The sequence below is a fragment of the Hylobates moloch genome, unplaced genomic scaffold, assembly GCF_009828535.3.
Source record: "Hylobates moloch isolate HMO894 unplaced genomic scaffold, HMol_V3 SCAFFOLD_6, whole genome shotgun sequence".
In the NCBI taxonomy this organism is placed as follows: Eukaryota; Metazoa; Chordata; class Mammalia; order Primates; family Hylobatidae; genus Hylobates; species Hylobates moloch.
The window spans coordinates 5377077-5399779 of NW_026652281.1; the positions used below are offsets into that span (position 1 = coordinate 5377077).

Below are 22703 nucleotides of genomic sequence, written 5' to 3' on the forward strand. Positions count from 1 at the left end.
CAGGTGATGTGCCTGCCTTGGCCTCCCAAAGTGCTGGGATTACAGGCGTGAGCCACTGTGCCCAGCCCCCATTTATGTCATATTCTGATAACATATTGGAGGTGTCAGCTCATATAAAAATACAGCAAGCAAGAAAAGATATAAAAATAAAATCACTGTAGAAAAATATCCAAGGCAGCTCAGACAGCTGATCCGGAGGCGAGTGAAGATGCAGGAGCAGAGGCCAAGGATGCCTTCTTTGACTTAGCCGGCATTCTAGGTTTCCCGATGCACAGAATAAAATGGGGAGGAGGATCTGTTACATGATTCTCACTGGCATCTTTCTTCCTCTTGCTGGTCCTCAAATGGGATTAAAAAGCAATCTGCTGATGAGTGATAAAGCAGCTGGACATGTGAGAGGAGCGACGGACACTAAACCGGCACAGCAGCCAAGCCCGTCAGCAGAAAGCACAGCTCTTGCGTGCAAGTCTGGGAGAGAGTGTCTGAGTCTTCAAGGGAAGGTACAGGGCACCCCTAGGGTAGACAGGGGGCCGGCTAGAAGCCAGCCATGCCCACAGTTCCTGGGTCATCTATACGGAAAGAGGTGTGAGGTGGGGTTGCTGTGCCGGGGGGACGGAGGGGAAGAGGACTCTCGGTTCAGGTTTGTTCCTCTACAAGACCCAGGAGCGAGGTCCAGTGTCCTCTTTTCTGCTTCCAGACACCTCGATATTCTGAGAATCCTCTCTAGCTAATCACAGTCCCAATCAAGCCTCAGTGTTGTACTATACGTTTTCACAAATTCTAAAGCTTTCGAGAAGTCTTCTTGAAGCTGTGCTTTTAGCAAGATGCCTTTAACCTGGGGCTCTTTAAAATTGCTTCCAAAAAGTGCTGAGCCCATGACCTGACAGAGACTTGAGGCTGGTGAGTGCCACACGTCTTACTTGTGCACCACCACAACCAGACGTTAGAAGGGACTCTCACTGCCTATGAGAAATCATTCTTACTTCACTAAAAACCACTTAACTGGGCTAGTCAAGACAGCTGTTAATACTCGGTGGAAGGCAAACTATGCACCATTCATCCCTGAAATATTCACAGAAAAGTGATGTTCTTTTTGATATACAAAAGATCCTATTTCTCTAATCTAGTAAGATTATAGAGTTTAGTTATTTTTGCCTCTATTTTCAACAGGCCATTTTCATGAGAATTTTAGTATTAAGGTCTATTACAAGTCAAGAAACTTAAAACAAGTCCAAGTCCAGCAACAGAATGTCCTCACTCTTGACAACATAAAGAAATGCTACAGGGTTGAGCTTCTGAGCATCATCACAAACACGCCCGACCTCATGTATGCATTACCTTTACTAATTTCCAAGTCCACAGGATATTCAATATTTTTGATCAGCTTCTGGCACCCACCAGTCTTCTCATAAACGAATCGTTTCAGGTGCAGCACGAGGACAGGAGGGAGTTTTTCCAGAGTCACTCTTCGACTTATCTCAACCTAAGACACAAAGCACACCAGGACACACCGTCCCTGTCTTACTTCAAGAGCTGACACCACATCCACCTTCTGCTCAAAGACGTCCTCTGAGAGCTGGGGCCCGAGAGTCTTGTGGCAGGGCTTCATGGCTTTTCCTGCCCCACAGAAGCTCTTGAGATTCGACCAATGCTCCTCTTAAGAAAATGCACATGGCCAGGTGCATTGGCTCACGCCTATTAATCCCAGCACTTTGGGGGGCTGAGACAGGTGGATCACCTGAGGTCAGGAGTTCGAGACCAGCCTGGCCAACACGGTGAAACCCCGTCTCTACTAAAAATACAAAATTAGCCAGGCGTGATGGTGGGCGCCTGTAACCCCAGCTACTTGGGTGGCAGAGGCAAGAGAATCGCCTGAACCCAGGAGGTGGAGGTTGCAGTGAGCTGAGTTCGCGCCACTGTACTCCAGCCTGGGCAACACGGCGAGACCTTGTCTCAGACAAAAAGAAAAAAGAAGAAGAAAAATGCATACTTTCCTATAAGCACAACTGCAGAGAGTCTCTTGGGTCCCTGAAGTCCAGTTGTAAACTTGAAGTTAAGAACTTTACTCTGTGGCATTACTGACGAATTAGCATAAAAATTAAAAAGCTAACTTAGTACCACCTTATTTATGTACTGACTCCCCGGACTTTTTTGGGGGGAGGGAGTTCTCTGTTGCCCAGGCTGGAGTACAGTGGTACGATCGCGGCTCACTGCAACATCCGTCTCCGGGGTTCAAGCGATTCTCTTGCCTCAGCCTCCTGAGTAGCTGGGATTACGGGCTCCCACCACCACATCTGGCTAATTTTGTATTTTTAGTGAAGAAGGGGGTTCACCATGTTGGCCAGGCTGGTCTCGAACTCCTGACCTTAGGTGATCCACCCGCCTCTGCCTCCCAAAGTGCTGAGATTACAGGCGTGAGCCACCACGCGAGGCCTAGTATTGACCCATTTTAAAATAACTCTGATACTATTGATAAAACCGATACCAGTATGATTAGATGGTTGTTTGTTTGTTTGTTTTTAAGACAGGATCTCACTCTGGTTGCCCATGCTGGAGTGCAGTGGCATGATGACGACTCACTGCAGCCTTGACTTCCTGGGGTCAGGTGATTTTCCCACCTCAGATTCCCAAGTAGCTGGGACTACAGCCATGAGCCCAGCTAGTCTTGAACTCCTACACTTAAGCAACCTGCTCACCTCAGTCTCCCAAAGTGCTGGGATTCCAGGCCAATTAGATGTTTTAAATAACCCTTAAAGCTATTTATTCTAATCATGAGTTTTATCAATTTAATCTGTTCCTGAAGTACTTTCACAGGTCTAATGAACGCTGCTTTTAAATAAAGCCAGGTTTTTTGTTACTAAGACGCATCTTTACAAATAATAGTTAATCCATTTATCATTCTCTATACTTATAAACTCTTTGATGCTTCCCGTATTCATTTGGATAATACTTTTTTTTTTTTTTTTTTTTGAGACAGTCTCGCTCTGTCACCCCGGCTGGAGGGCAGTGGTGCTATCTCAGCACACTGCAACCTCCACCTCCCGGGTTCAAGTGATTCAGCCTCCTGAGAGGCTGGGACTACACGTGCACACCACCATGCCCAGTTAATTTTTGTATTTTTAGTAGAGATGGGGTTTCAATATGTTGGCCAGGATGGTCTCGATCTCTTGACTTCGTGATCTGCCTGCCTCAGCCTCCCAAAACGCTGGAATTACAGGAATGAGCCACTGGAGAATTTTTTTTTTTTTTTTGAGATGGAGTCTCGCTCTGTTGCCCAGGCCGGACTGCAGTGGCGCTATCTTGGCTCACTGCAAGCTCCGCCTCCCAGGTTCATGCCATTCTCCTGCCTCAGCCTCCTGAGTAGCTGGGAGGGATTACAGGTGCCTGCCACCATGCCTGGCTAACTTCTTGTATTTTTGGTAGAGACGGCGTTTCACCGTGTTAGCCAGGATGGTCTCGATCTCCTGACTTCGTGATCCACCCGCCTCAGCCTCCCAAAATGCTGAGATTACAGGTGTGAGCCACTGGGCCCAGCCATCTGAGGCTTAATTTCTAATCACTCAGAAAAGGCAGACATTTTCTATAGAGCAAATATTTCATATAATCCTGTTTTCCCCAAAACCTTCACATGTTCCCACAGAAAAACACTTCTCATCTAAAACATAATAAAGTTAAAGGTGGCATTTTAAAAACTTAAAAAAAAAATCACATTCAAGAAAATATGTAATCTGCTCCTTATAGATACTTCCATACAGGTTGTCCAAAACCTTCCTCAAACATCTGCTGTTCAAAGTGGTCCTGATCTCATCTGATAACATACTACAACAACCGTGCAGCCAGAATAGCTAGCAGCATTCTTTTTTATCTTCAGGAGTCCACCAAAATGCCAGCTTTCCTTTATTTTTATTTCTTTTTATGTTTTAGAGACAGGATTTCACTATCGCACAGGCTGGAGTGCAGTGGCGCGATCATAGCTCACTGCAGCCTCCAACTGTTGGGCTCGGGCAATCCTCCTGCCTCAGCCTCCCAAAGTGCTGGGACTATGGGCGTGAGCCACCACACCTGACCCACCTTCTTTCTGGAAGCCTTCATCCAAACCTGCTATTTAGGATAAACCATTCTTTCTTCACTAGTGTCTAACAACAGGCTGACAACTACCTGCGCCTCAATCCCTGCCCCCACACCACCACCCCTACGAGCCCACCCCAGCAAAGTCAAACTGTAATTGCGGCAGAAGCAAAAGAGAAAAACAGACACAACACAAAAGGGTCTTCCCTAGGCAGCCCATGGAAAGGCTGACCACCTCCCCAACAGCATGGGTGGCCAAAGACTCCCATAGCTGGCTCAAGAAACAGCATAAGCAGAGCAGAACGGCAGCCAGGGCCAGGGAGCCATCTCTGGAGTTGCGGCTGCCACAGAAGTGAGCCAAGCCGACAGTCACCCACAGCCAACGCACAAGTGAACCACCCAATCAACCTCCCCAACACAAATATCACTTTTTCCCTCTCTCTCTTCCACGAGGTCCACCACCAGACTCTTCTTAGCTCATTCACTGAAGTCAACTACCAAGTTTCTGCCTCTGACTCCTACTGCTTCTATTTTTTAAACAAAATCACCCATGAGATGCAAGTCTGCAAATACGGTAGAAGATTAGGCATAACTTCTACAGATCCCTCCAGAGCCTGGGTGGACCAGTCCACAGCAGGACACCCCCAAGGTGCTAAGGGTCCCTATGTCCTACTTTGCTCTTTTTGACTCAGAGCACATGAGATAAGGCAAGGACAGATCCATCCCAGTCATGCAGTGTGATGACAGGTCTTCTACGTTGGGGCCCTTATTTTACCATGTAGCTGCCATCCACTGCCCATTATTCAAATATCGCTTTGCAGGAATGCTATGGACTGTCCATAATTACCAGCCTGCATTCATCTCCCCAGTGCATTTTTATGAATTCACTGCCACAACCTAAGATATATAACAGAGAAGACACTGTCTGCTGCAGAGTAGAAAAGAGCCATAAGCTGGCACATCTTGACAGCCAGGAACTAATCAGCTCTCACAGGGCAGAATGCTATCGGTCTCATCCGACTGAGTTGACAAGGACTCCACCAAGCTATAAATCTGATACTCTTAAATTCATGAAGACTGAAAGACTCCAGGATCTTATCTTTTCCAGATCAAATCAAAGAGTAACAAGCATCAGAACAACGACTATATTACATTTACAATGACCTGGAAGATCTACAATCCAATGCAAAACAGATGTGTCTAGAATATCTCTGACATTCTAACTAATCTAATGAAAGTTGTACCCTACGGTAACATGAACATAAATAAGCCATTTGGCCTCTGTCAGAGGTAGTATTGATGTTGTGATATCATCATTAGATTGCCAGAAAATTAAATGTAGCTCAAGATAAACAATCCAAAAGGAGATTATTACCTTGTGTAATATGATTTAGAGCTAAAAGAGGCCCTTGGGATCACGTTTCAACCATTTCATTGTAAAAGCATAAAAACTTTCAGTACAGAATGGTTAAGCAACTGATTTAAGAGGCATAACTCAAATCCACTTCCCCTCATTCCTAATTCCGTGTTCTTTCCACCAAACCAGAGCACCTCAGTAGAAAGGTTCAAAATCAAGTGTGAACATACCTCTTGTTTGGTTTTTGTGGTATAACCTTGGACAGATTCTCTTGCCACCAAGCTCTCCAGTGCATCCTGGACTGTGCGTATCTTGTCAGACTGGATATCCAACTGCAACGTGAAAAATGGCTGCAAAGTGGCAGATTCTTTTGAACTCTGCTGGTAAACCACAGACCTAAGAATTGAAAGCAAAAACAAAAAAATTAAGAGACCACTCCTTGCCACTTTCCCTTAAGATTAACCAAGAGGAATAAACACTGAAAATAAGATTATTCAATATCACTTTCAAAAGACCACATAGAAAAGCCAAAAATACACTGAATTTAAAAATAATTCTGCTGAATAGCACCTCCTTAGTATTTCTAACAACTAAATCTACCAGTTGATAAATGTTCCCAGCGCCAGTGCTCTGGAAGAAAACATATTTCATTTTCCAAATTCTTTCACCTCCTCTCCACACTGCTATTTACTGCACCAGTTCATAAAGGCAGCTACCCTGCCATGGCCTCAAAATGCTGATGCTTTCCATTTTCTCCAAGTATCATGGCCTGTTCTAATGAAATAGAGGAAATCCCAAGGTAAATAGAAGATTTTTAATGGCACTTTCCTCCTATAAAAATGTCTTACAAAAAGAAGAAGGGGAGTAGGGTGTGTAGAATAAAAAACAAGTTAACATTCCAGGAAAAAAGGCTGCCACCCTTCCAAGAAGGGTGCCAATTTGACCTTGTTTTCTTAGCTGGTTTTTCATTTCGTTTTTTTTCTTTTTCTAAGTTTTTCTGAGTAAAAATTGTGTGTTCGGCCCATCTCATTTAGCCTCAGCAAGGGAACATTCCAGGGGTTCAACAAGGGCTTCTATTTCTGCAGTCTCAGTGACCTAGTTTCTAAACGGAATAAAATGGGTGTGGACAGGTACTCAGCCTTTCCAGAACAGATGTGGTGAAGAGCTCGCTAAAAGCTTTTCTGTGCAGGGTTTAATTACGCATCTCCATGCTCCTTTACAGTTTGAAGACTTCGGTGACAACAGTTCCCCTGGTTCCAGAGAGGGATACAGTAGTGGGGAAACCGCTCATGAGAGCTGGTGGAGAAATCAAGAAGCCCTCTTGACTAAGTGGTCCTGTGTTTTAGCAAAGGTGGCACCGGGGAAGAAAGGCGGGGAAAAGTCTTCCTGGGGAAACTGAAAAACATCTGAAGAGGCTGTTTTAGAAGTAAATCTTTCAATCGGTGTGAATAAAGAATCATGCTTAACAATGGCTGAAAAGAAGTTCCTACGTTATAAGAATTCCTTATCTTTGCTTTACCGTTTTTCAAAAAGAAACACCAACAACCAATTTCAACACAGAGACCCCTCAGAGGATGTGGCTAGCAGTCGTGACAGAGCCATTCAATCTGAGTCAGCAAGTCCTCCAAATGGACACTGGTATTTTCCACTGCTTACTCTTAGACAAATTCGGGATCTTTGAGTATGCTGACCCTCTGTGGCCTTGAAATTCTGACACCCGACCTCTGCACAAAAACCATGTTCCTGATGCCTCCATCTGAGCTGTCCCTTCATCTTTCTCTCCCATCCTGAGGGAGTGTTCTCACAATCCTAAACCAGGCTGCTGAGCTGAAGGAGCAAAGGGCACAGCATTCCCTCACTGCTGCGGGCCAACCTGGACCTCAGCGTCTCCCTCCCAACACAACACATCCCAAGGAACCATAGGCAGTGGTCAGGGCTGGGTGTTTCCCAGGCGACAAATGACCACACAGCTGCCGTGGACACTCCACAGAGCACCAGAATAGAAAGGGGCCGGTGGAATAGAGCTCACAGTGCACAACACAGAAGTGACTTGCTCAAGGTCAAATAGCTGCTCAACTAGCTTCTAAACCCACTTCCACAGAGGACCAGAAACCAGCTTCTAAGGGAGTCAGCACAGGTTTCTGAAGTTCTTATTATTCACCTGTTGAAAGTTTGTTGATTCAATCTCAAAACTGAGAGACTGAATCAAGTCTTGGTGCCTCAAAAGGGGTGCTAATTCTTTCCGGTACACAGCATTTGAGACAACAACAGACTAAGGTTGTCACTGAAATACCAGCCTGGGGGTTGTGCTGCAAGGCCTCAGAAAGAAGGAAATTAGGCTCCAGTGAGGCCCCTTCAGTACTTTCGATGGGTAAACCTTCTTGGAGATGGTACGAGTTTTGCTGAATTCCACATCACAGTGGTACTGAAAAGCTCTCAGGTAAATAAAGAAAAACATTTCCAAAGGACTTTGTGAATGAGCGAAAAGCTGGTTAAGGGAACTGGCACGCAGCCAGCTGCCCAGGGACTCCAGCCCAGTCATGTGTCCGTCGGTGTAAAAAAGACCTCCCTTCAGACTCCCTTCACTTTCTAGCTCACCTGGTTCCAATCAGTTCACAACAGCCAAGACAGGGAAACAGCCGTCTGTGGATGGGCCAATGGATAAAGGAACTGTGCTGTGTATATATACACAAGGGAACACTATTCAGCTGTAAAAAAGACTCTGCCATTTGCCACAACATGAATGAACCTGGGGAACATTATACTAAGTTAAATAAGCCAGACACAGAAAGAAAAATACTGCATGGTCTCACTTATACATGGAATCTTTATTTAAAAAAAAAAAAAAAAAAAAAGACAAAACTACAGAGATAGAGAAAAGAGTGGTTCCTAGGGGTGGAAAGTGGGAATGGGAGATGTTGGTCGAAAGACACCAAGGGCAGCCACACAGGTGAACAGGTCTAGAGATCTGATGTGGAACATCGGACAAGAGCGACTCATAGTGCACTGTATTCCGGACTCTTGCGAATGAGTAAAACTGCAGCTGCTCTTGCCATGTGCACACACACACAAGGGTAACTGTGATGGGGAATATGTTTACCTGCTTCACCCTAGCAACTATTTTACTATCTCTATTTCATAATATCTTGTGTATACTTTAAATATACACAATTTATTAACATAAATAAAAAAAATTCCTCCAGATACATTAATTTCTTCTCTTACCAAAAACACATGGTTTGATTAGTTGGTTTTTTTTGAAGACAGTCTCGCTCTGTCATCCAGGCTGGAGTGCTGTGGTGTAATCTTGGCTAACTGCAACCTCTGCCTCCCAGAGGCGGTTTTATGTTGCAAGTTTTAAATGCTGATGAAGTCTAATATATATATATATATATATAAATAAATTTTTTCTCTCTTATGGTTATTGCTTTTGTATGGCCTATCTTATGAAACCTTTGCCGACCCCTAAGCCATGATGATATTCTCCTGTATCTTTTTTTTTTTTTTCCTTGAGACGGAGTCTCACTCTGTCACCCATGCTGGAGTGCAATGGTGCGATCTGGGCTCAGTGCAACCTCTGCCTCCTGGGTTCAAGCGATTCTCCTGCCTCAGCCTCCCGAATAGCTGAGATTACAGGTGCCCATCACCACATCTGGTTGATTTGTGTATTTTTAGTAGAGACAGGGTTTCACCATGTTGGTCAAGCTGGTCTCAAACTTCTGACCTCAGGGATCCACCCGCCTCGGCCTCCCAAAGTGCTGGCGTTACAGGCGTGAGCCACTGCGTACGGCCAATTAGCTGGCTTTTCTCTTACTTGACAGAGTAGAAGTGAGGAGCTCCCTGTCCCCTGCAGACATGCGCCAGCAGGGAGAGAACAGGCCATGGGGGCTGACACGGGAGGCATCAGGAAGTGCAAGAGAAGAGCAGGCTGGGGAGCAAGATGCAAACCATTATGTCCAAGAAGTCTCAAAACAAGCCTCACACCTTCCCCCTTCACCAACATGGCAAAACCCTGGAAAAGGCAAACATTAAGTTATTCTAGAAAAGCACAAACCTGATGTGTCCACCAAAAATGCCGGTGATTGGAGTCTGAACAAAGTCCGCCTGGCGGGTGACGGAAGTCTTGTTCCGGGGGCCCACTTGTTCCCATTCATCCTCGCTTCCTTCACCTTGTTCTTCCTGCTCTTCTTCATTGACCGAGTGGTTTTTGGGGCCATTGGAAATCGTAAGTTCTGAAAAGGAGAGCACCTGCTTAGACTACTATTTACAACAAGAAGAGCAAAAAATAAAAAGGCACACATCTGTCGACTGTGGTTTTAAAAATGAAATCAGGGTGTGTTCTACATTAAGAGCCACGGCAACCAATCGCAACAGGTGCAACGTCACTGGATCCACAGCAACCAATCGCAACAGGCGCAACGTCACTCGATCCACGGCAACCAATCGCAACAGGCGCAACGTCACTGGATCCATGGCAACCAATCGCAACAGGCGCAACGTCACTGGATCCATGGCAAGCAATCGCCACAGGTGCAATGCCACTGGATCCACTGCAACCAATCGCAACGCCACCGGATCCACGACAACCAATAGCAACAGGCACAACACCACTGGATCCACAGCAACCAATCGCAACAGGTGCAACAGCACTGGATCCTTGTTTACATAAACTCCTAGAAAAGACATCCCTGGGACAACTGGCGAAATTTGAAGATGCTCTGTAAAGGTGATATTACCATGTCATTACAGTTGGTTTTCTCAGTTAGATAAGGGACTGTGGTTACGCAGGAGCGGATCCTCAGGGGATGCTTTAGCACCTGGGATGAACTAAACTGTTAGCAGCAACTTAACTTTGAATCATTCAGGGAAAATGTATGCGTACATATGCATATAAGGACGGATAGATAGGACAGATATATATATATATATATACACACACACAGTATGTGTACGGCATCAGAAAATATGTTTAAAACTGTACACTCAGCAATTATAAAGGTATTCATCAAACGATTCTTTCAGCTTTTTTATATGCTTAATCATTTTCTTAATTAAAAGTTGAAGGAAAATGGCAGAGGTTAGGGATAAACTGTAATTTACCTAAATATAACCTTCTCCATGGTGTAAGTTATCGTAAGGAATAAATGCTATTTGAAGGGAAAACGCCTGAGGGGCAGGGAAGCAACGTAACATATGAGTATGCAACACCTGTTTACAGCGAACTCTTGCACAACTCTGCGGCAAGTGGACCATAACCTACTTTCATTATTTGGTGAGAGAAGCTTCTTTAGGTTCAACATTTCCTCATGAAGTCCATTTAGAATGAAGCCTAAGTATTCCTCAGCATCTTCTTGTCGACCCTGAAAAGGTCAAATATAATCATTTTAATGTGAACTGATGACCATCAAAGGCCTGCACGACATACAATACTTGCAAAGTCCAACCATGGCTCCTCTGAAATGGAAGATGTAAAGTATTTCCAATAGAAGACGAAGAACTAGATGTCTAGGGCCAGTTCACTGTTCAACTGCAAGGGTTACCACTCGAGCAGTGAGCTAAGCAGCCCTATGTCTGCTTCTGTCTGTCTTTGATGATGGACAACTACATGGGAAAGAACTCAAAACTACATGTGGAAAAACTCCAGTGATTTAAAGCGTTAGCTGTTTTACACATAGATCAGCAAAATCATTCACAGACGAGTCACCCAAGAGTTTAATAATCCCACATCAGGACAGTTTGATTCTGTTACTTACCATCAGTTCATATTTCATTCTTCATAGCACAACTGCCTATTCCAAGGCCCTGCAAATTGTTCTGTTTGAAGTATCTAGGTAAACTGCATTCAAGTTTACTTGCCCTCTCCAAATAGTAGATGTGGACAGGAGCTGTTCACGTGAGTGCATGCTCTGCAGGTGTGCAGGAAAGGGCAAAAACTGGCACAACCAAAGTGTGCTGAAGACTTTTCACAGCAGGCCTGGGTGGCTCTCCTTGGAAAGGCCTGCTTGCAAGGTTGCCCCTTGGCTGGTGTCTGGGAACTTGGACTTCAGAAAGGTTCCCATCAGTCCAATAACTGATACGGGATTCTGCCTGAACTGTTTGTGAAAGCAATGTGCTTTCTGCTGAACACTTTGCTTTCGTTTTGGGAGTTTGGACTTTTGGTTCAAGCCAGGCAGATGGTACCTATGGGACCAGCCCTCAGTAAAAACTCTGGACAGGGAGTCTGTAATGAGCTTCCCTGGCCGGCGGCATTTCACATGTATGGCCACAGTCTGGTGCTGCAGTAGTTAGGTGCAGCCTTGTGGCCCCACTGGGAGAGGAGTCTGGAGGTTTCCTTTAGGCCCTGCCTCATGTGTCCTTTTCCTTCCTGACTCTGCTTTGCATGCTTTTGCTGTCATCAACCCACAGCCACGGGTATACCAGCTTCTGCATTTGCTGAGTTCTACCAGTGAATCACCCAACCTCAGAGTGGTCTTGGGGAGCCTAACACATCCTCTGTGAATGTAACCTTTAAAAGATGCTTTTGTTCGTAGCATTATCTCTGTGCATGATCCTAAAGGGGTTCCTGAGCACCCACTTTATTTTGCCTCCACCTAAGGTAGGGGGCCCCCTCTGGATTCTAAGGCATCTCTGTATCTTTGTCCTTCTCTTGTTGACTACTCATTTATCTCATTCCCTCACTGAGGGCAGAGTGCGCACTTCATTCCATTTCTGCATCCCTAACACCATGTTCCCATTACTTGGGAAATGCAAATTTCAAGGCAATACCAAAAGCTGCATTACAAGCATTTAAAAAGCTTAAGACTCTATGCAACCCCTGATGTTATCCTGCTATGACGCCCTCGACATTCACTCTTCTTCAAAGCAATGAAGCTTCAAGTAAACTTGACTTAAATGGCATTTTCTCAACTATTTTTCTCTCTGAATACATTTCCCTAAGCATCATTTCAACTGCTTATACTGATTCATCACAAACTCAATCTGGGAGGAAAGAAATGCTCCAGTTAACTGTGCTAAGGGCAGCCCAATTCACTCTCAACAGCCCCAGGGCCTTTTATAAGGGCTCCCTGGCCCCTTAGCCTCATGCCTTTAGTAACAAAATATGTGATTAAAAAAAAATTTAGGTAAAGGAATCAAGTACATCAAATAGCTACTAAAGCCTGTAAGTATGATGAAGACATAAGCTCTTTCTGAATACTGCCATCTGTCCAGGCCCAATGCACGCCATTCTACCCCAGTGGCATATAGTGCAGTGGTTAAGAGAGCTGTCTTGACAGCTGGGTTCTGCCATGTACATTAGCTATATGACCTCAGACAGTGGCTTCACTTCTCTTAACCGTAACAAGGAGACCATAATCATACTTTACTCAGAGTCAACTAAGTTAATATATGTAAAGTACTGAGAGCAGTGCTTGGTGCGCCATAAAAGTTATCTGAGTAAGGTCAGATGATGAGGGCTGCCACACACTCTTCAATTCATCCAAGCAATGGACTCTATTATAAACCTACATCTTCTTATAGCGCTGGAGACAGAGGGCAAATACCAAATAAGCAACAGTTACCACACAAACACTGGAACAAAAGGCAACACTTGATACTAGCGTACTAGCGACAACAGAGAAGTCTCAAACCTTTTCAGACAGGCTTGACTTGTTAACTGTCAGGAGTCTGTAAATATACGTGGGCTCAAAGGCAGCTCCAGGGCGAATATCCCTCACGATTTTATCTCCAAGAGCTGCAATGGAAACAGGACACAGGCTTTCCTAACTACAATGAAGTCATAAATGATGAAAAAAGCAACATCATCAAAACTCCCCCACCTCCCACCTGGCTGAATGTTGAGAATGGCTTAAGTGTAAAGACATTATCTTCCCAACAAGAATGAATTTGCCAAATTTAAGTCATCTGTCTCCATAACTCCCAATATGTAATAACAACAACAAAACTCATTTTTACTAACCTTGTCGGGGTTTTGGAGGTACTGGCATATTAGTAAACTCATTCATTAGCCGAACACTAAACATGGGAAAAAAATGTTAGATAGTGCAGTTTTAAACAATATATACTTTTACTAAAGAGCTTTGATGGCTAAGGAGAATATCAGCTATACGAGTATAGTAGATTTTAGGTAACCAATGCTGTAATAGCTAGTGCACTCGTCTTTTCTATATGCATTTTTGGTCTATTTTAAGTGATATATGCTGGTAAATGCTAAAATATTTTCTACTGAATCTAAAAAACACAGATAAACAATGCTCCAATTCCATTTCTGGTTAACTTCCATATAAAATCACGAACAGTCTATTTTTTTAAAAAGACAGAATTATAGGACTCATTTGCAGGAAATTAAGAGCTTTACTAAACTATTTCAATTCTAATTACCAGAGGGGAAAAAACCCCCACTACTTAACACATCTTTCACCACCTTACTTACAAGCTGTCTATCATGGGTGTTGACGTACAAGGCCTTTGCACTTTGGAATATAGAGGAATGAACTTCATCAGGTGGTACATCGGCGGGCAAGCAACCAATGCCTGCAGTGTCTAAACAGTGGCAGTAAGGAAGCGTAAAGGAAATGAAACAGACACACCACATTTCCTAAAGGCACATGAAGCACAGGAACATTTGTAAAAACCCAAGTAAGCTAAGGACATTGAACTACTTAGATATGTCATCACAAAAAGGAATAAACCAAATAATTACTAGGGTAAGGGTCCTGTGATGTCCACATAAGGATCTACGAAGCAGTCAGTCATTTGTATTCAAGAACTTGACGTAACCAAGACAGTTCAATCAGTTAAAACCAAATTTCCAGTAGTAAGTAGTTGCTCTGCCCTATTATTTGTGACCAGTCTAATGAGAGTCAGCTTGTCTGCAGCCCTCATTCACATGCCAACATATCCTCTCTTTTAGAGGGAGATGGACTGGGGTCAGGAATAACCCTGTTTTTAAGCAAGGTCAGCGGACTAAGTAATAAACCAGGCTTGGGGATTCAAATGGAGGGCTAGATGGCCCACGGAAGCTGTCACATGCACCCAAAGGAGGGAGAGCTGCAACACGCTGGCCTTGCAGACGGCGTCCAGGAAGGATACAGCATTAATGTAGCACCAGTTCCCTTTATTGATCAGCCCACGGGGTTGCAACGACACTGGTTTATGGATTAGGGTTACATTCTCCAGTAACTCTGAAAGAGTGAAGAAGCATATTTCAGAAATTAATGACATCTAGTGAAGAACATTCAAATCATTTCATATGCTCTACTCTGGGACAGCATTTAAAATCCCTTCAGTAAAACACATAGCCAAAGAAAATGCATACTGTTAAGGCTTCATTCAGTTCAACACCAAGTACATTATTTAATTAGAACTTTTTTGAAATTAATCTTTTCCCTCAAATAGCAACATTTAATCTTCCTGGGGGGCATAGAATTAGGGAACATGAGAACTACCTACTTTAATGAGAAACAAAAAAATGTTAACACAGTATCATTATTAGAGAACAGATTTGAGAGATACAGCCTTTATTCCTTAAACAGCGTTAGCCAGGTGTGTCTCATTAGCAACAAGGTGTCTCAGACACTAGATCGAAAGATATCTGTGCAGAACCCGCGTCTCATTCCTCTCTGCATCCCCAGCATCTAATGCTGACCCTACTCATCACTGTGTGTGTTCAATAGCTGTTCAGTGAGTAAAGATACTCCTTTCAGAGACAGCGGTCTCCTACGAATTAAACTGTCCACTAGAAATCCAATTTGGCAACTGTTTTATACACTGTAATTCCCTATTCCATTTACAAACACGCTGCTTAGCCTCAGGTTCACCCTGAGTGGACATCACTATTTTTCTGTATTAAAACAGCTGTGAATGGCATCTTTATAGAATTAACCTATCAGAAATGCTTTAAAACAAGACAAGGTCTCTCCCTGTACCACTATGAATCTTCTAATGGCGATGGCTACAATTTATAAACCCTTCTACACTTAGCACATCCTTTACAATTTACAAATGTTAATTGGCTGGACTTAATCCTTAGTAATCTAGGAGTACCACCACTTTGACCCTTTCACCAATAAGGCAACTGAGGCTCCCAAAGACTAACTTACCCGTGATCACAGAGGAGCCAGGTACCAGAGCCAGGGCCTCGACTCCATAATCTGTAGCCAATCCACACCGTCTCTTTTACTTTTAAATTGTATACTAATCATATAACCCACAAATAGATACGCCTACTATGTACCAACAAAAAAATCAAAAATTCATTTAAAAATAAAGTATAATAAATAAACAAATCGTATACAGGAAAGAAAAGCCAAAACGGCATCAATCTGATACTAGCATCCATCTAAGGCATGGCTCAAAAATACGATTTTCTTTTCTAAACTATGTACGGGCAGATCCCAGACTTCGGCACTAATCAAATGAAGAAATTAATTTACAAAATTCAAAACACATACACACACCCTCTCATTCCCTCCTTCCTATGAGAGTAAATGTCCTCTTCCTTCTAACTGAAGAAGTGTAGGGAATAATTTCCGCACAGCTCTTCTTCTGTAGAAAGTAAAACATTACCGATTCTGTGGAATCTGTTCAATTAGACAAAGTTTGCAAAGCTCCTCTCTCTCTTAATATGGAATACAGAACTGGGCCTTGAAATAAATAATGGACCAATTACAAACCGAACCCCAAGCCTGCATGTGATGACACCCAGCAGACAGTGCCTGTCATGTAGGGGACACTGTGCTAGAAGCTTTGTGTATATTATTCATAATTATCATAACCCCACTGTCAGAGATGTTACCAACCCCATTTTACAGATGAGAAAAGTGAGGTCACGTAACAGCTGAAATGACCTACAAACCCGGGTCTACCTGACTCAAGAGGTTGAGCCCTTTCCTCAATATATAAGGAGCTTCCCTTAACAATTTCTTTTATTCCAAGGCTTCAGATACTTACTTTTCTTAAAGTCTATTTACAGTGGATTTTTACATTTGTCTTTAAACCATATCATCACAACAGTCTATCATTTCTAGTGTGTGCCACAGAACAGCAACTAATATAACTGCAGTGTTAAAAATGTGCATTTTCAAATAACCATCAATGACGTAAAGGCACAGTCTCAAATAAAAACTCCAGCATGGTTCCAACAAGTCTTTGCCATAGTATTTTTATACCAAATGATGTTTTTTTTTTTTTTTTTAACCTCACCTTAAGATTCAAAACCCGCTATCTTTCTAACATAGAAACCTTTGTTTTTTTGAGACAAGTCTTGCTTTGTCACCTACGCTGGAGTGCAGTGGTGCGATCTCGGCTCACTGCAACCTCTGTGCCCTGGGTTCAAGTGATTCTCCTGCCTCAGCCTCCCATGTAGCTGGGATTACAGACATGCACCACCACGCCCAGCTAATTTTTGTATTTTTAGGACAGACAGGATTTCACCATGTTGGCCAGGCTGGTCTTGAACTCCTGAGCTCAAGCGATCCACCTGCCTTGGCCTCCGAAAGTGCTTGGATTACAGGCGTGAGCCATGGCGTGTGGCTGAAACCTTTGTTAAACGACATGCTGCCTTTCGTTGAAGGCAAGTTAACCCCTGCTGAGCCCTGCCTGGGCACTGGGTAAGGCAGGCACAGAGATGAATGCGAGGTGGTCCTGCCCTAGGTAAGCTCGCAGACCAGTGAAGGGACGAACTGTGATGTCCCTGGCTCCAAACACACACTGTACAGGCTAAGCTGAAGCGGTGTTGGGGAATGGATGGGGGGTGGAGGAAGGATTAGGGGAAGCCCAATCCAAGGGCTGCACAAACTCTGGGGAGGTCAGGGGCTGAAGACACCAAATGCAAGCTGAGGAAGAACAGAGATACTAGAAGGTTCTCACTGACTGGGGCAGCGGTGCTATCCAGCTAGAGGAGGAATACAACAGGATGAGCAGGTTATTTTTTGTTTCGTGTGGTGATGAGCTCAGTTTTAGAGATGTTAGTAAAAGATACCCAGATGACACCAGTAAATATTATATTTATATTAAAAGACCACCAAGTGGCTAATTTTTTTTTTTTTTTGAGACAGTCTCACTCTGTCGCCCAGGCTGGAGTGCAGGGGCACCATTCTAGCTCACTCCAACCTCCACCTCTGGGTCTCAAGCAATTCTTGTGCCTCAGCCTCCCAAGTGTCTGGGACTACAGATGTGCGCCACCACACTCAACCATAATTATTATTTTAGAGACAGGATCTTGCTCTGTTACCCAGGCTGGAGTGCAGTGGCGCGATCACGGCTCACTGCAGCCTCGACCTCCCGGATTCAACACACTGATAATCACACAAACATAGGCACAGGTATCCAGACTGCAGGGCTGGAAGGGTAAAGAAGTGAGAAGCGTGCAGGGGCAGCATGTAGGAGTGAAGACAGCAAGTGCAGGCTGCTCAGCCAGAAGCCGGGCTGAGGAAGGAGACAGGATCATGGGGTGCAAGGAGCTAGGGATCCAGGAAGATGCAGCAAAGTTTCTAGGTGGGAGAAGGAGTGAAACAGCAACTTCAGTTTTCTTGACGATATGGAAAGAAAGGTCTTCTAGGGCAGAGTTAGGGTGAAGATGCCAGAGGTGGGTGAGACAGGGCTTGAAGAAGTTCATTCCTGTTTAGCACTGATACTGGAAGGAAATGAAAGAAGCCACCAGGGCCAGGCACACACGATGTGCCTGAAACTTCCCTTCCTTGCTGACTCGTTCGAACAGACTCAAAAACATGCTTTATGATGAGGCTAACTCCACTCTTAAAAGGAAAGCAGGTGCACAGCAATCAAGAACTGGCTGCACTAAGCTCTGTCTGAAAACACAGCTCCCTTTTTTTTTTTTTTTTTTTTTTTGAGACAAAGTCTAGAGACAGGGTTTTGCCACATTGGCCAGGCTGGTCTCGAACTCCTGGCCTCAAGCAATCCCCCCGCCTTGGACTCCCAAAGTGCTAGGATTACAGGTGTGAGCCACTGTGCCTGGCCTCCTTTCATGTACTTAACTGAGTTACACGCCCAGAATAATCTGCACGGCCTGGAGGCTTGACCATTCAATCTCTATGCAATCAGAGGATACATAAATCAACTATAAACTGACTCTTTCCCCAGCATTTATCTGTGAAACAGCACGAACTGGTCAGACAGAAACCTTTAGTTTCTACATCAGCCATTCCCTTAAATCGATACCAGCTTCCAGCTTGCTTATTTTGAGGCGCGGGCAAGTTAAAAAGCAGTTTCACTGTTTTTCTTCCACAGTATTAAAATCAAGTCTTTTAGCATCACCCAGTGGTTTGTTCAGTAACTGCAAGGAACAACATTTCACAGACACACACCTACAAAAGCAAATGAGCACAACCTCTGAAACAGCAGAACAAATGGGCCCTTGGGACATGTACTAGGGAATGTACTCCACCAGCTTTCCTTCAAGCCTTTGACAGTCTTTGAAAGGCCATTCTGGTACGACGCTGTTAAACGCAGAATGAACCTTTACAGACTTGGAAAATACAGAAGAGACACTGAACAACCTAGACTCTTCTTAATGATTATTCTGTTACTCTAGAAAAATGTTATCTAGTGGCAAGTCTTTCATAAACTAAAATACCGTATCATTCTCTTACCAGTCTCTTATAATGATCCTAAATCCTAATCTCAGAGTAAGACCGACAGACAGAAGGCACTGAAGATTCTCCACACTGTCTCCACGGTAGCCGACCTCATCACTGCCTACCTGATATTAGCGGTGGGTGCCTCTTTCTCTGGACAGGAGGCTCCTTAAAGACAAGACTCTCACACTTCCAACTGCTCAACAAAGTCCACCCCATCTAAGGTAACAGGACTTGGTGGACTTCTGTGTCCTCAGCCTGTTACTGCCATCCCTACTAGCTGCATGAGGCCTCCCCTCCTTGCTTTCTCCCCTCAACACCCCTCTGCCAATGATCACTTCTCTCTACAAACAGCTGCCATCTGTTCCTTTCTGATCTTATGCCTTAGACTACCCTGAAGGCAAGGCCAATCATTACTCCAACTAGACAATGCATGGCATACAGTAAGTTCTCATTAGACAGTAATACAGGATGAATTAAACATCCGGAGATTAAAGTTGTTGGTTACAACAAATGACTCCATTCATATTTGTTAGAAATTACTCAACAGACTTTAAAGGTCATTTAGCTCCTGGTCCAGAAAGTCTAAATGACAGCTCCTGAGAAGACGCACAGTAAAAGGTAAGGGCCCAGGCACACAAACCAGGAAGACGGGGGTTCGCACCGTGGCTCTGCCACTTCATTCATTTTGCGGCAGATCACTCCTCACCTGGAACAGATAAGGAGCTGCACCACACTCAGCTATAGCAAAGATGAGCACGCATGTAAATACATAAGCAGACCACTCCCGGTATGATGGCCAGCTCAATACAGACATCAGAATCCCCCCTAGAAAATAAAGAGTTAATAGAGGTGGAAGGAGAAGGGAAAGCAAATGAATTTACGTGAGTTTGAGAAAACCAACAACTTTCAGCACCCCAAGAGGGAATGTTAGCCCAACTTCCTTAAAATCTTGACAAGTTTTAAACATCTTGACATATTAAAGATGTATTAATAAAGTTCTATTTCAGGCAACACTTTGGGAGGCTGTGGCAGGAAGATCACTTGAGTCCAGCAGTTCCAAGACCAGCCCTGGGCAACACAGTGAGACTCTGTTGCTATAAAAATAAAAAATAAAAAAATTAGCTGTACATGGTGGTGCCTGCCTGTAGTCCCAGCTACTCAGGAAGCTGGGGCAGGAAGACCGCCTGCGCCCAAGAGATCAAGGCTGCAGTAAGCTATGGTCATGTCACAGCACTCCAGCCAGAGTGAAAGAGCAAGACCCTGTCTCTTAAGAAAAAAAATATATATTTTTAAAAAATAAACCTCCATTTTAAGAGGAATGATTTTAAGACTACTTATTGTCAAAGATTTTCTCATAAGATCCAAACACTCAAGGAACACTTAAGGTCCAGTCTTGTAACATATCACATGTACATTAAGCCTTCCATCTTGACTCATTTCGATAACCATCAACTGGAGGAGACACTAACGCTTTATGAAGTTCGTGGGCTCCTCTTCTCCCTCGCAGTGAAAAAACAGGGGTGCAAAAGCAGTTCTAATTCTTCCTAAGACCAGACCGAATTATGTTCAAGTGAATGAATCCTATTATCATTCAAAAGTCAGCTCTTATGGACGAACCAGAACTAATATCACTGCCAAATTTCTAATATCACTCTTCGCTCTACTTAATTCCTCTTTCAACATCAACATTTTCATTTACGATTTTATTCCTAGCCTAAAGTCCAATACGCACTCTAATTATGGAGGCTAAAAGAATAAAAATGAGGAAGGCGGGCCACCAAGGACAGACGGCAGGGAATTTCTAGGTTGAAACTTAAAGTCTGACATGCATTCCAAAGTCATTGCCATTGGTGTATCTATTTTATCTTCTTTTAGGGCATATAATAGAAGTTGGCTGTAACAACAAACTTTCCCCAGAAGCCTTCTTTTCAATTCATCATGGTTGGTATAATTTACTAAACTGTTCAGACAGCAACTTCAGGAAGATGGCCTCCCCCAGTCCATCTTTGTCACTGGAATTGGTGGGGCTGCCTAGAACAATGTGTGTGGAAAGGCACAAAATGCCAGAATGACTCATAAAAGACACAAAATTGAAACCCGTAGTTCACTTTTGTAATAACTCACATTAAAAGGCTGAACTGAAATTTCACTCTTACGAAATCTGCTGACATACAGAAAAAGGGAGTTGCTTAATAGCCTTTTTTTTTAAATTTTAAGACATACATGGTAGATGGTAGCTCACAAGGGCTGCCACAAATCAGCCCACTGAAACTGTTTATCAGCTCAAACGCAATACCAGCATCGTAAACTTTTATGTCATTATCAGCTACGATTATTCTTACACATATTTTATATATCAAATTCTATTTTCCTAAAATTAGGACTTAAGGGTCATATTACCATTGAAGATCCCTGAAAATGCAAGGTCAGAACTCTGATTCTTAGGGCTCAATAACTGGCCTATAATCGACATTCTGGTGGTGTTGACCTGCTTTTCTGTCATCTTTCTAGCTGTCCAGAACATTCCCCAAGTGCTTTTCTTTTCCTCATTACCATCAATTTGGAAGAACACACATTATCTTGGTTATCTAACCAGCTGGAGGACAGCAAAGTGACCAAAATGTACCACTACCCACTGACGATAGATCAACTTATGTATCTGAAGTGGAAAGATGTATAATAAATGTGAGGACACAAACATCGAATCAGATGTGGACTAAACTCTCAATCCACAAGGGTGGATCCCTGTAAACAGGTGCCATGCCTTTTTAACTTAGATCACGCCGCATGACCACTGCCTGTGTACCTCAGTTTGAAGACGAAGTGCAAAATATCTGAGAAACCATTTCCCCCAAGGAGGGGGGGAAAATATATGCAAGATTTATAAACTGCCAAAATAACGATCAGTTTTAGGATCCACAGCCATGCTTAATGATGGGGTATGTTCTGAGAAATGTGGCATTAGGCAATTTTGTCATTGTGGGATCACATGCCTAGATGGTATAGCCAACTACACACCTAGGCCATATGCTAGAGCCTACTGCTCCTAAGCTACAAACCCGTACAGCATGTTGTATACTGAATACCGTAGGCAACTGTAACACAGCTCACTGGTCACTAGAAATTGTTTAGTTCCATTATAATCTTATGGGACCACCGTTGTACATGCGATCTGTTGTTGACTGAAACATCATTAAAGCAGCACATAACTGTATTTTCATTTACACTTAAATAAACACGGGCAGGGTAATTCATTAGAGAAGACCCAAACTGTAATAACTTTGTTTCTTGATCCAATGCCTTTTAGGTATAAAACCACTGTGCAAAATCATATAAACAGGTTTTGACTAACAATTCATAATAAATGACATTGCTAGGTATTTCAACACAGTGTTTTCAGAGCTGTTCAAGAGCTCAGTTTTCCTAGTTCTCTCTCACTGGAATTTTAACTTATTTTATCGGGCAGTTGGCCGCTCTCCTTACCCAGCATTATTTATATTCTGTTAAAACAAAATATACTGTTGTATAATTTTGAAAGCAAAACATCAAATACAAAATGGCTCTATTGCTGATGTGAAAGCATCTGATACAATTTCGTCTAGTATATGAGAAATGTTCTTTAGTAAAGACCCAGGAAAAGTACAACGTTCACTAAAAGCATATGTTCAATTTCAAACATC

At 43.4% G+C, this 22703-nt stretch overlaps 1 protein-coding gene across 2 annotated transcripts in view; it reads right to left on the minus strand.

Annotated features, from left to right (window-relative positions):
- USP10 (ubiquitin specific peptidase 10) overlaps positions 1–22703 on the minus strand; it is a 77121-nt gene that overhangs the window by 5185 nt on the left and 49233 nt on the right. For both annotated transcript variants that reach the window (XM_032156294.2, XM_032156295.2), the window contains 8 exons: positions 14516–14607; positions 13857–13966; positions 13383–13438; positions 13054–13157; positions 10686–10785; positions 9480–9657; positions 5656–5821; positions 1339–1483 (listed from right to left, as the gene is read on the minus strand). In XM_032156294.2, coding sequence (XP_032012185.1) covers positions 1339–1483; positions 5656–5821; positions 9480–9657; positions 10686–10785; positions 13054–13157; positions 13383–13438; positions 13857–13966; positions 14516–14607 — 951 coding nt within the window. The remainder of the gene's footprint in view (positions 1–1338; positions 1484–5655; positions 5822–9479; positions 9658–10685; positions 10786–13053; positions 13158–13382; positions 13439–13856; positions 13967–14515; positions 14608–22703) is intronic.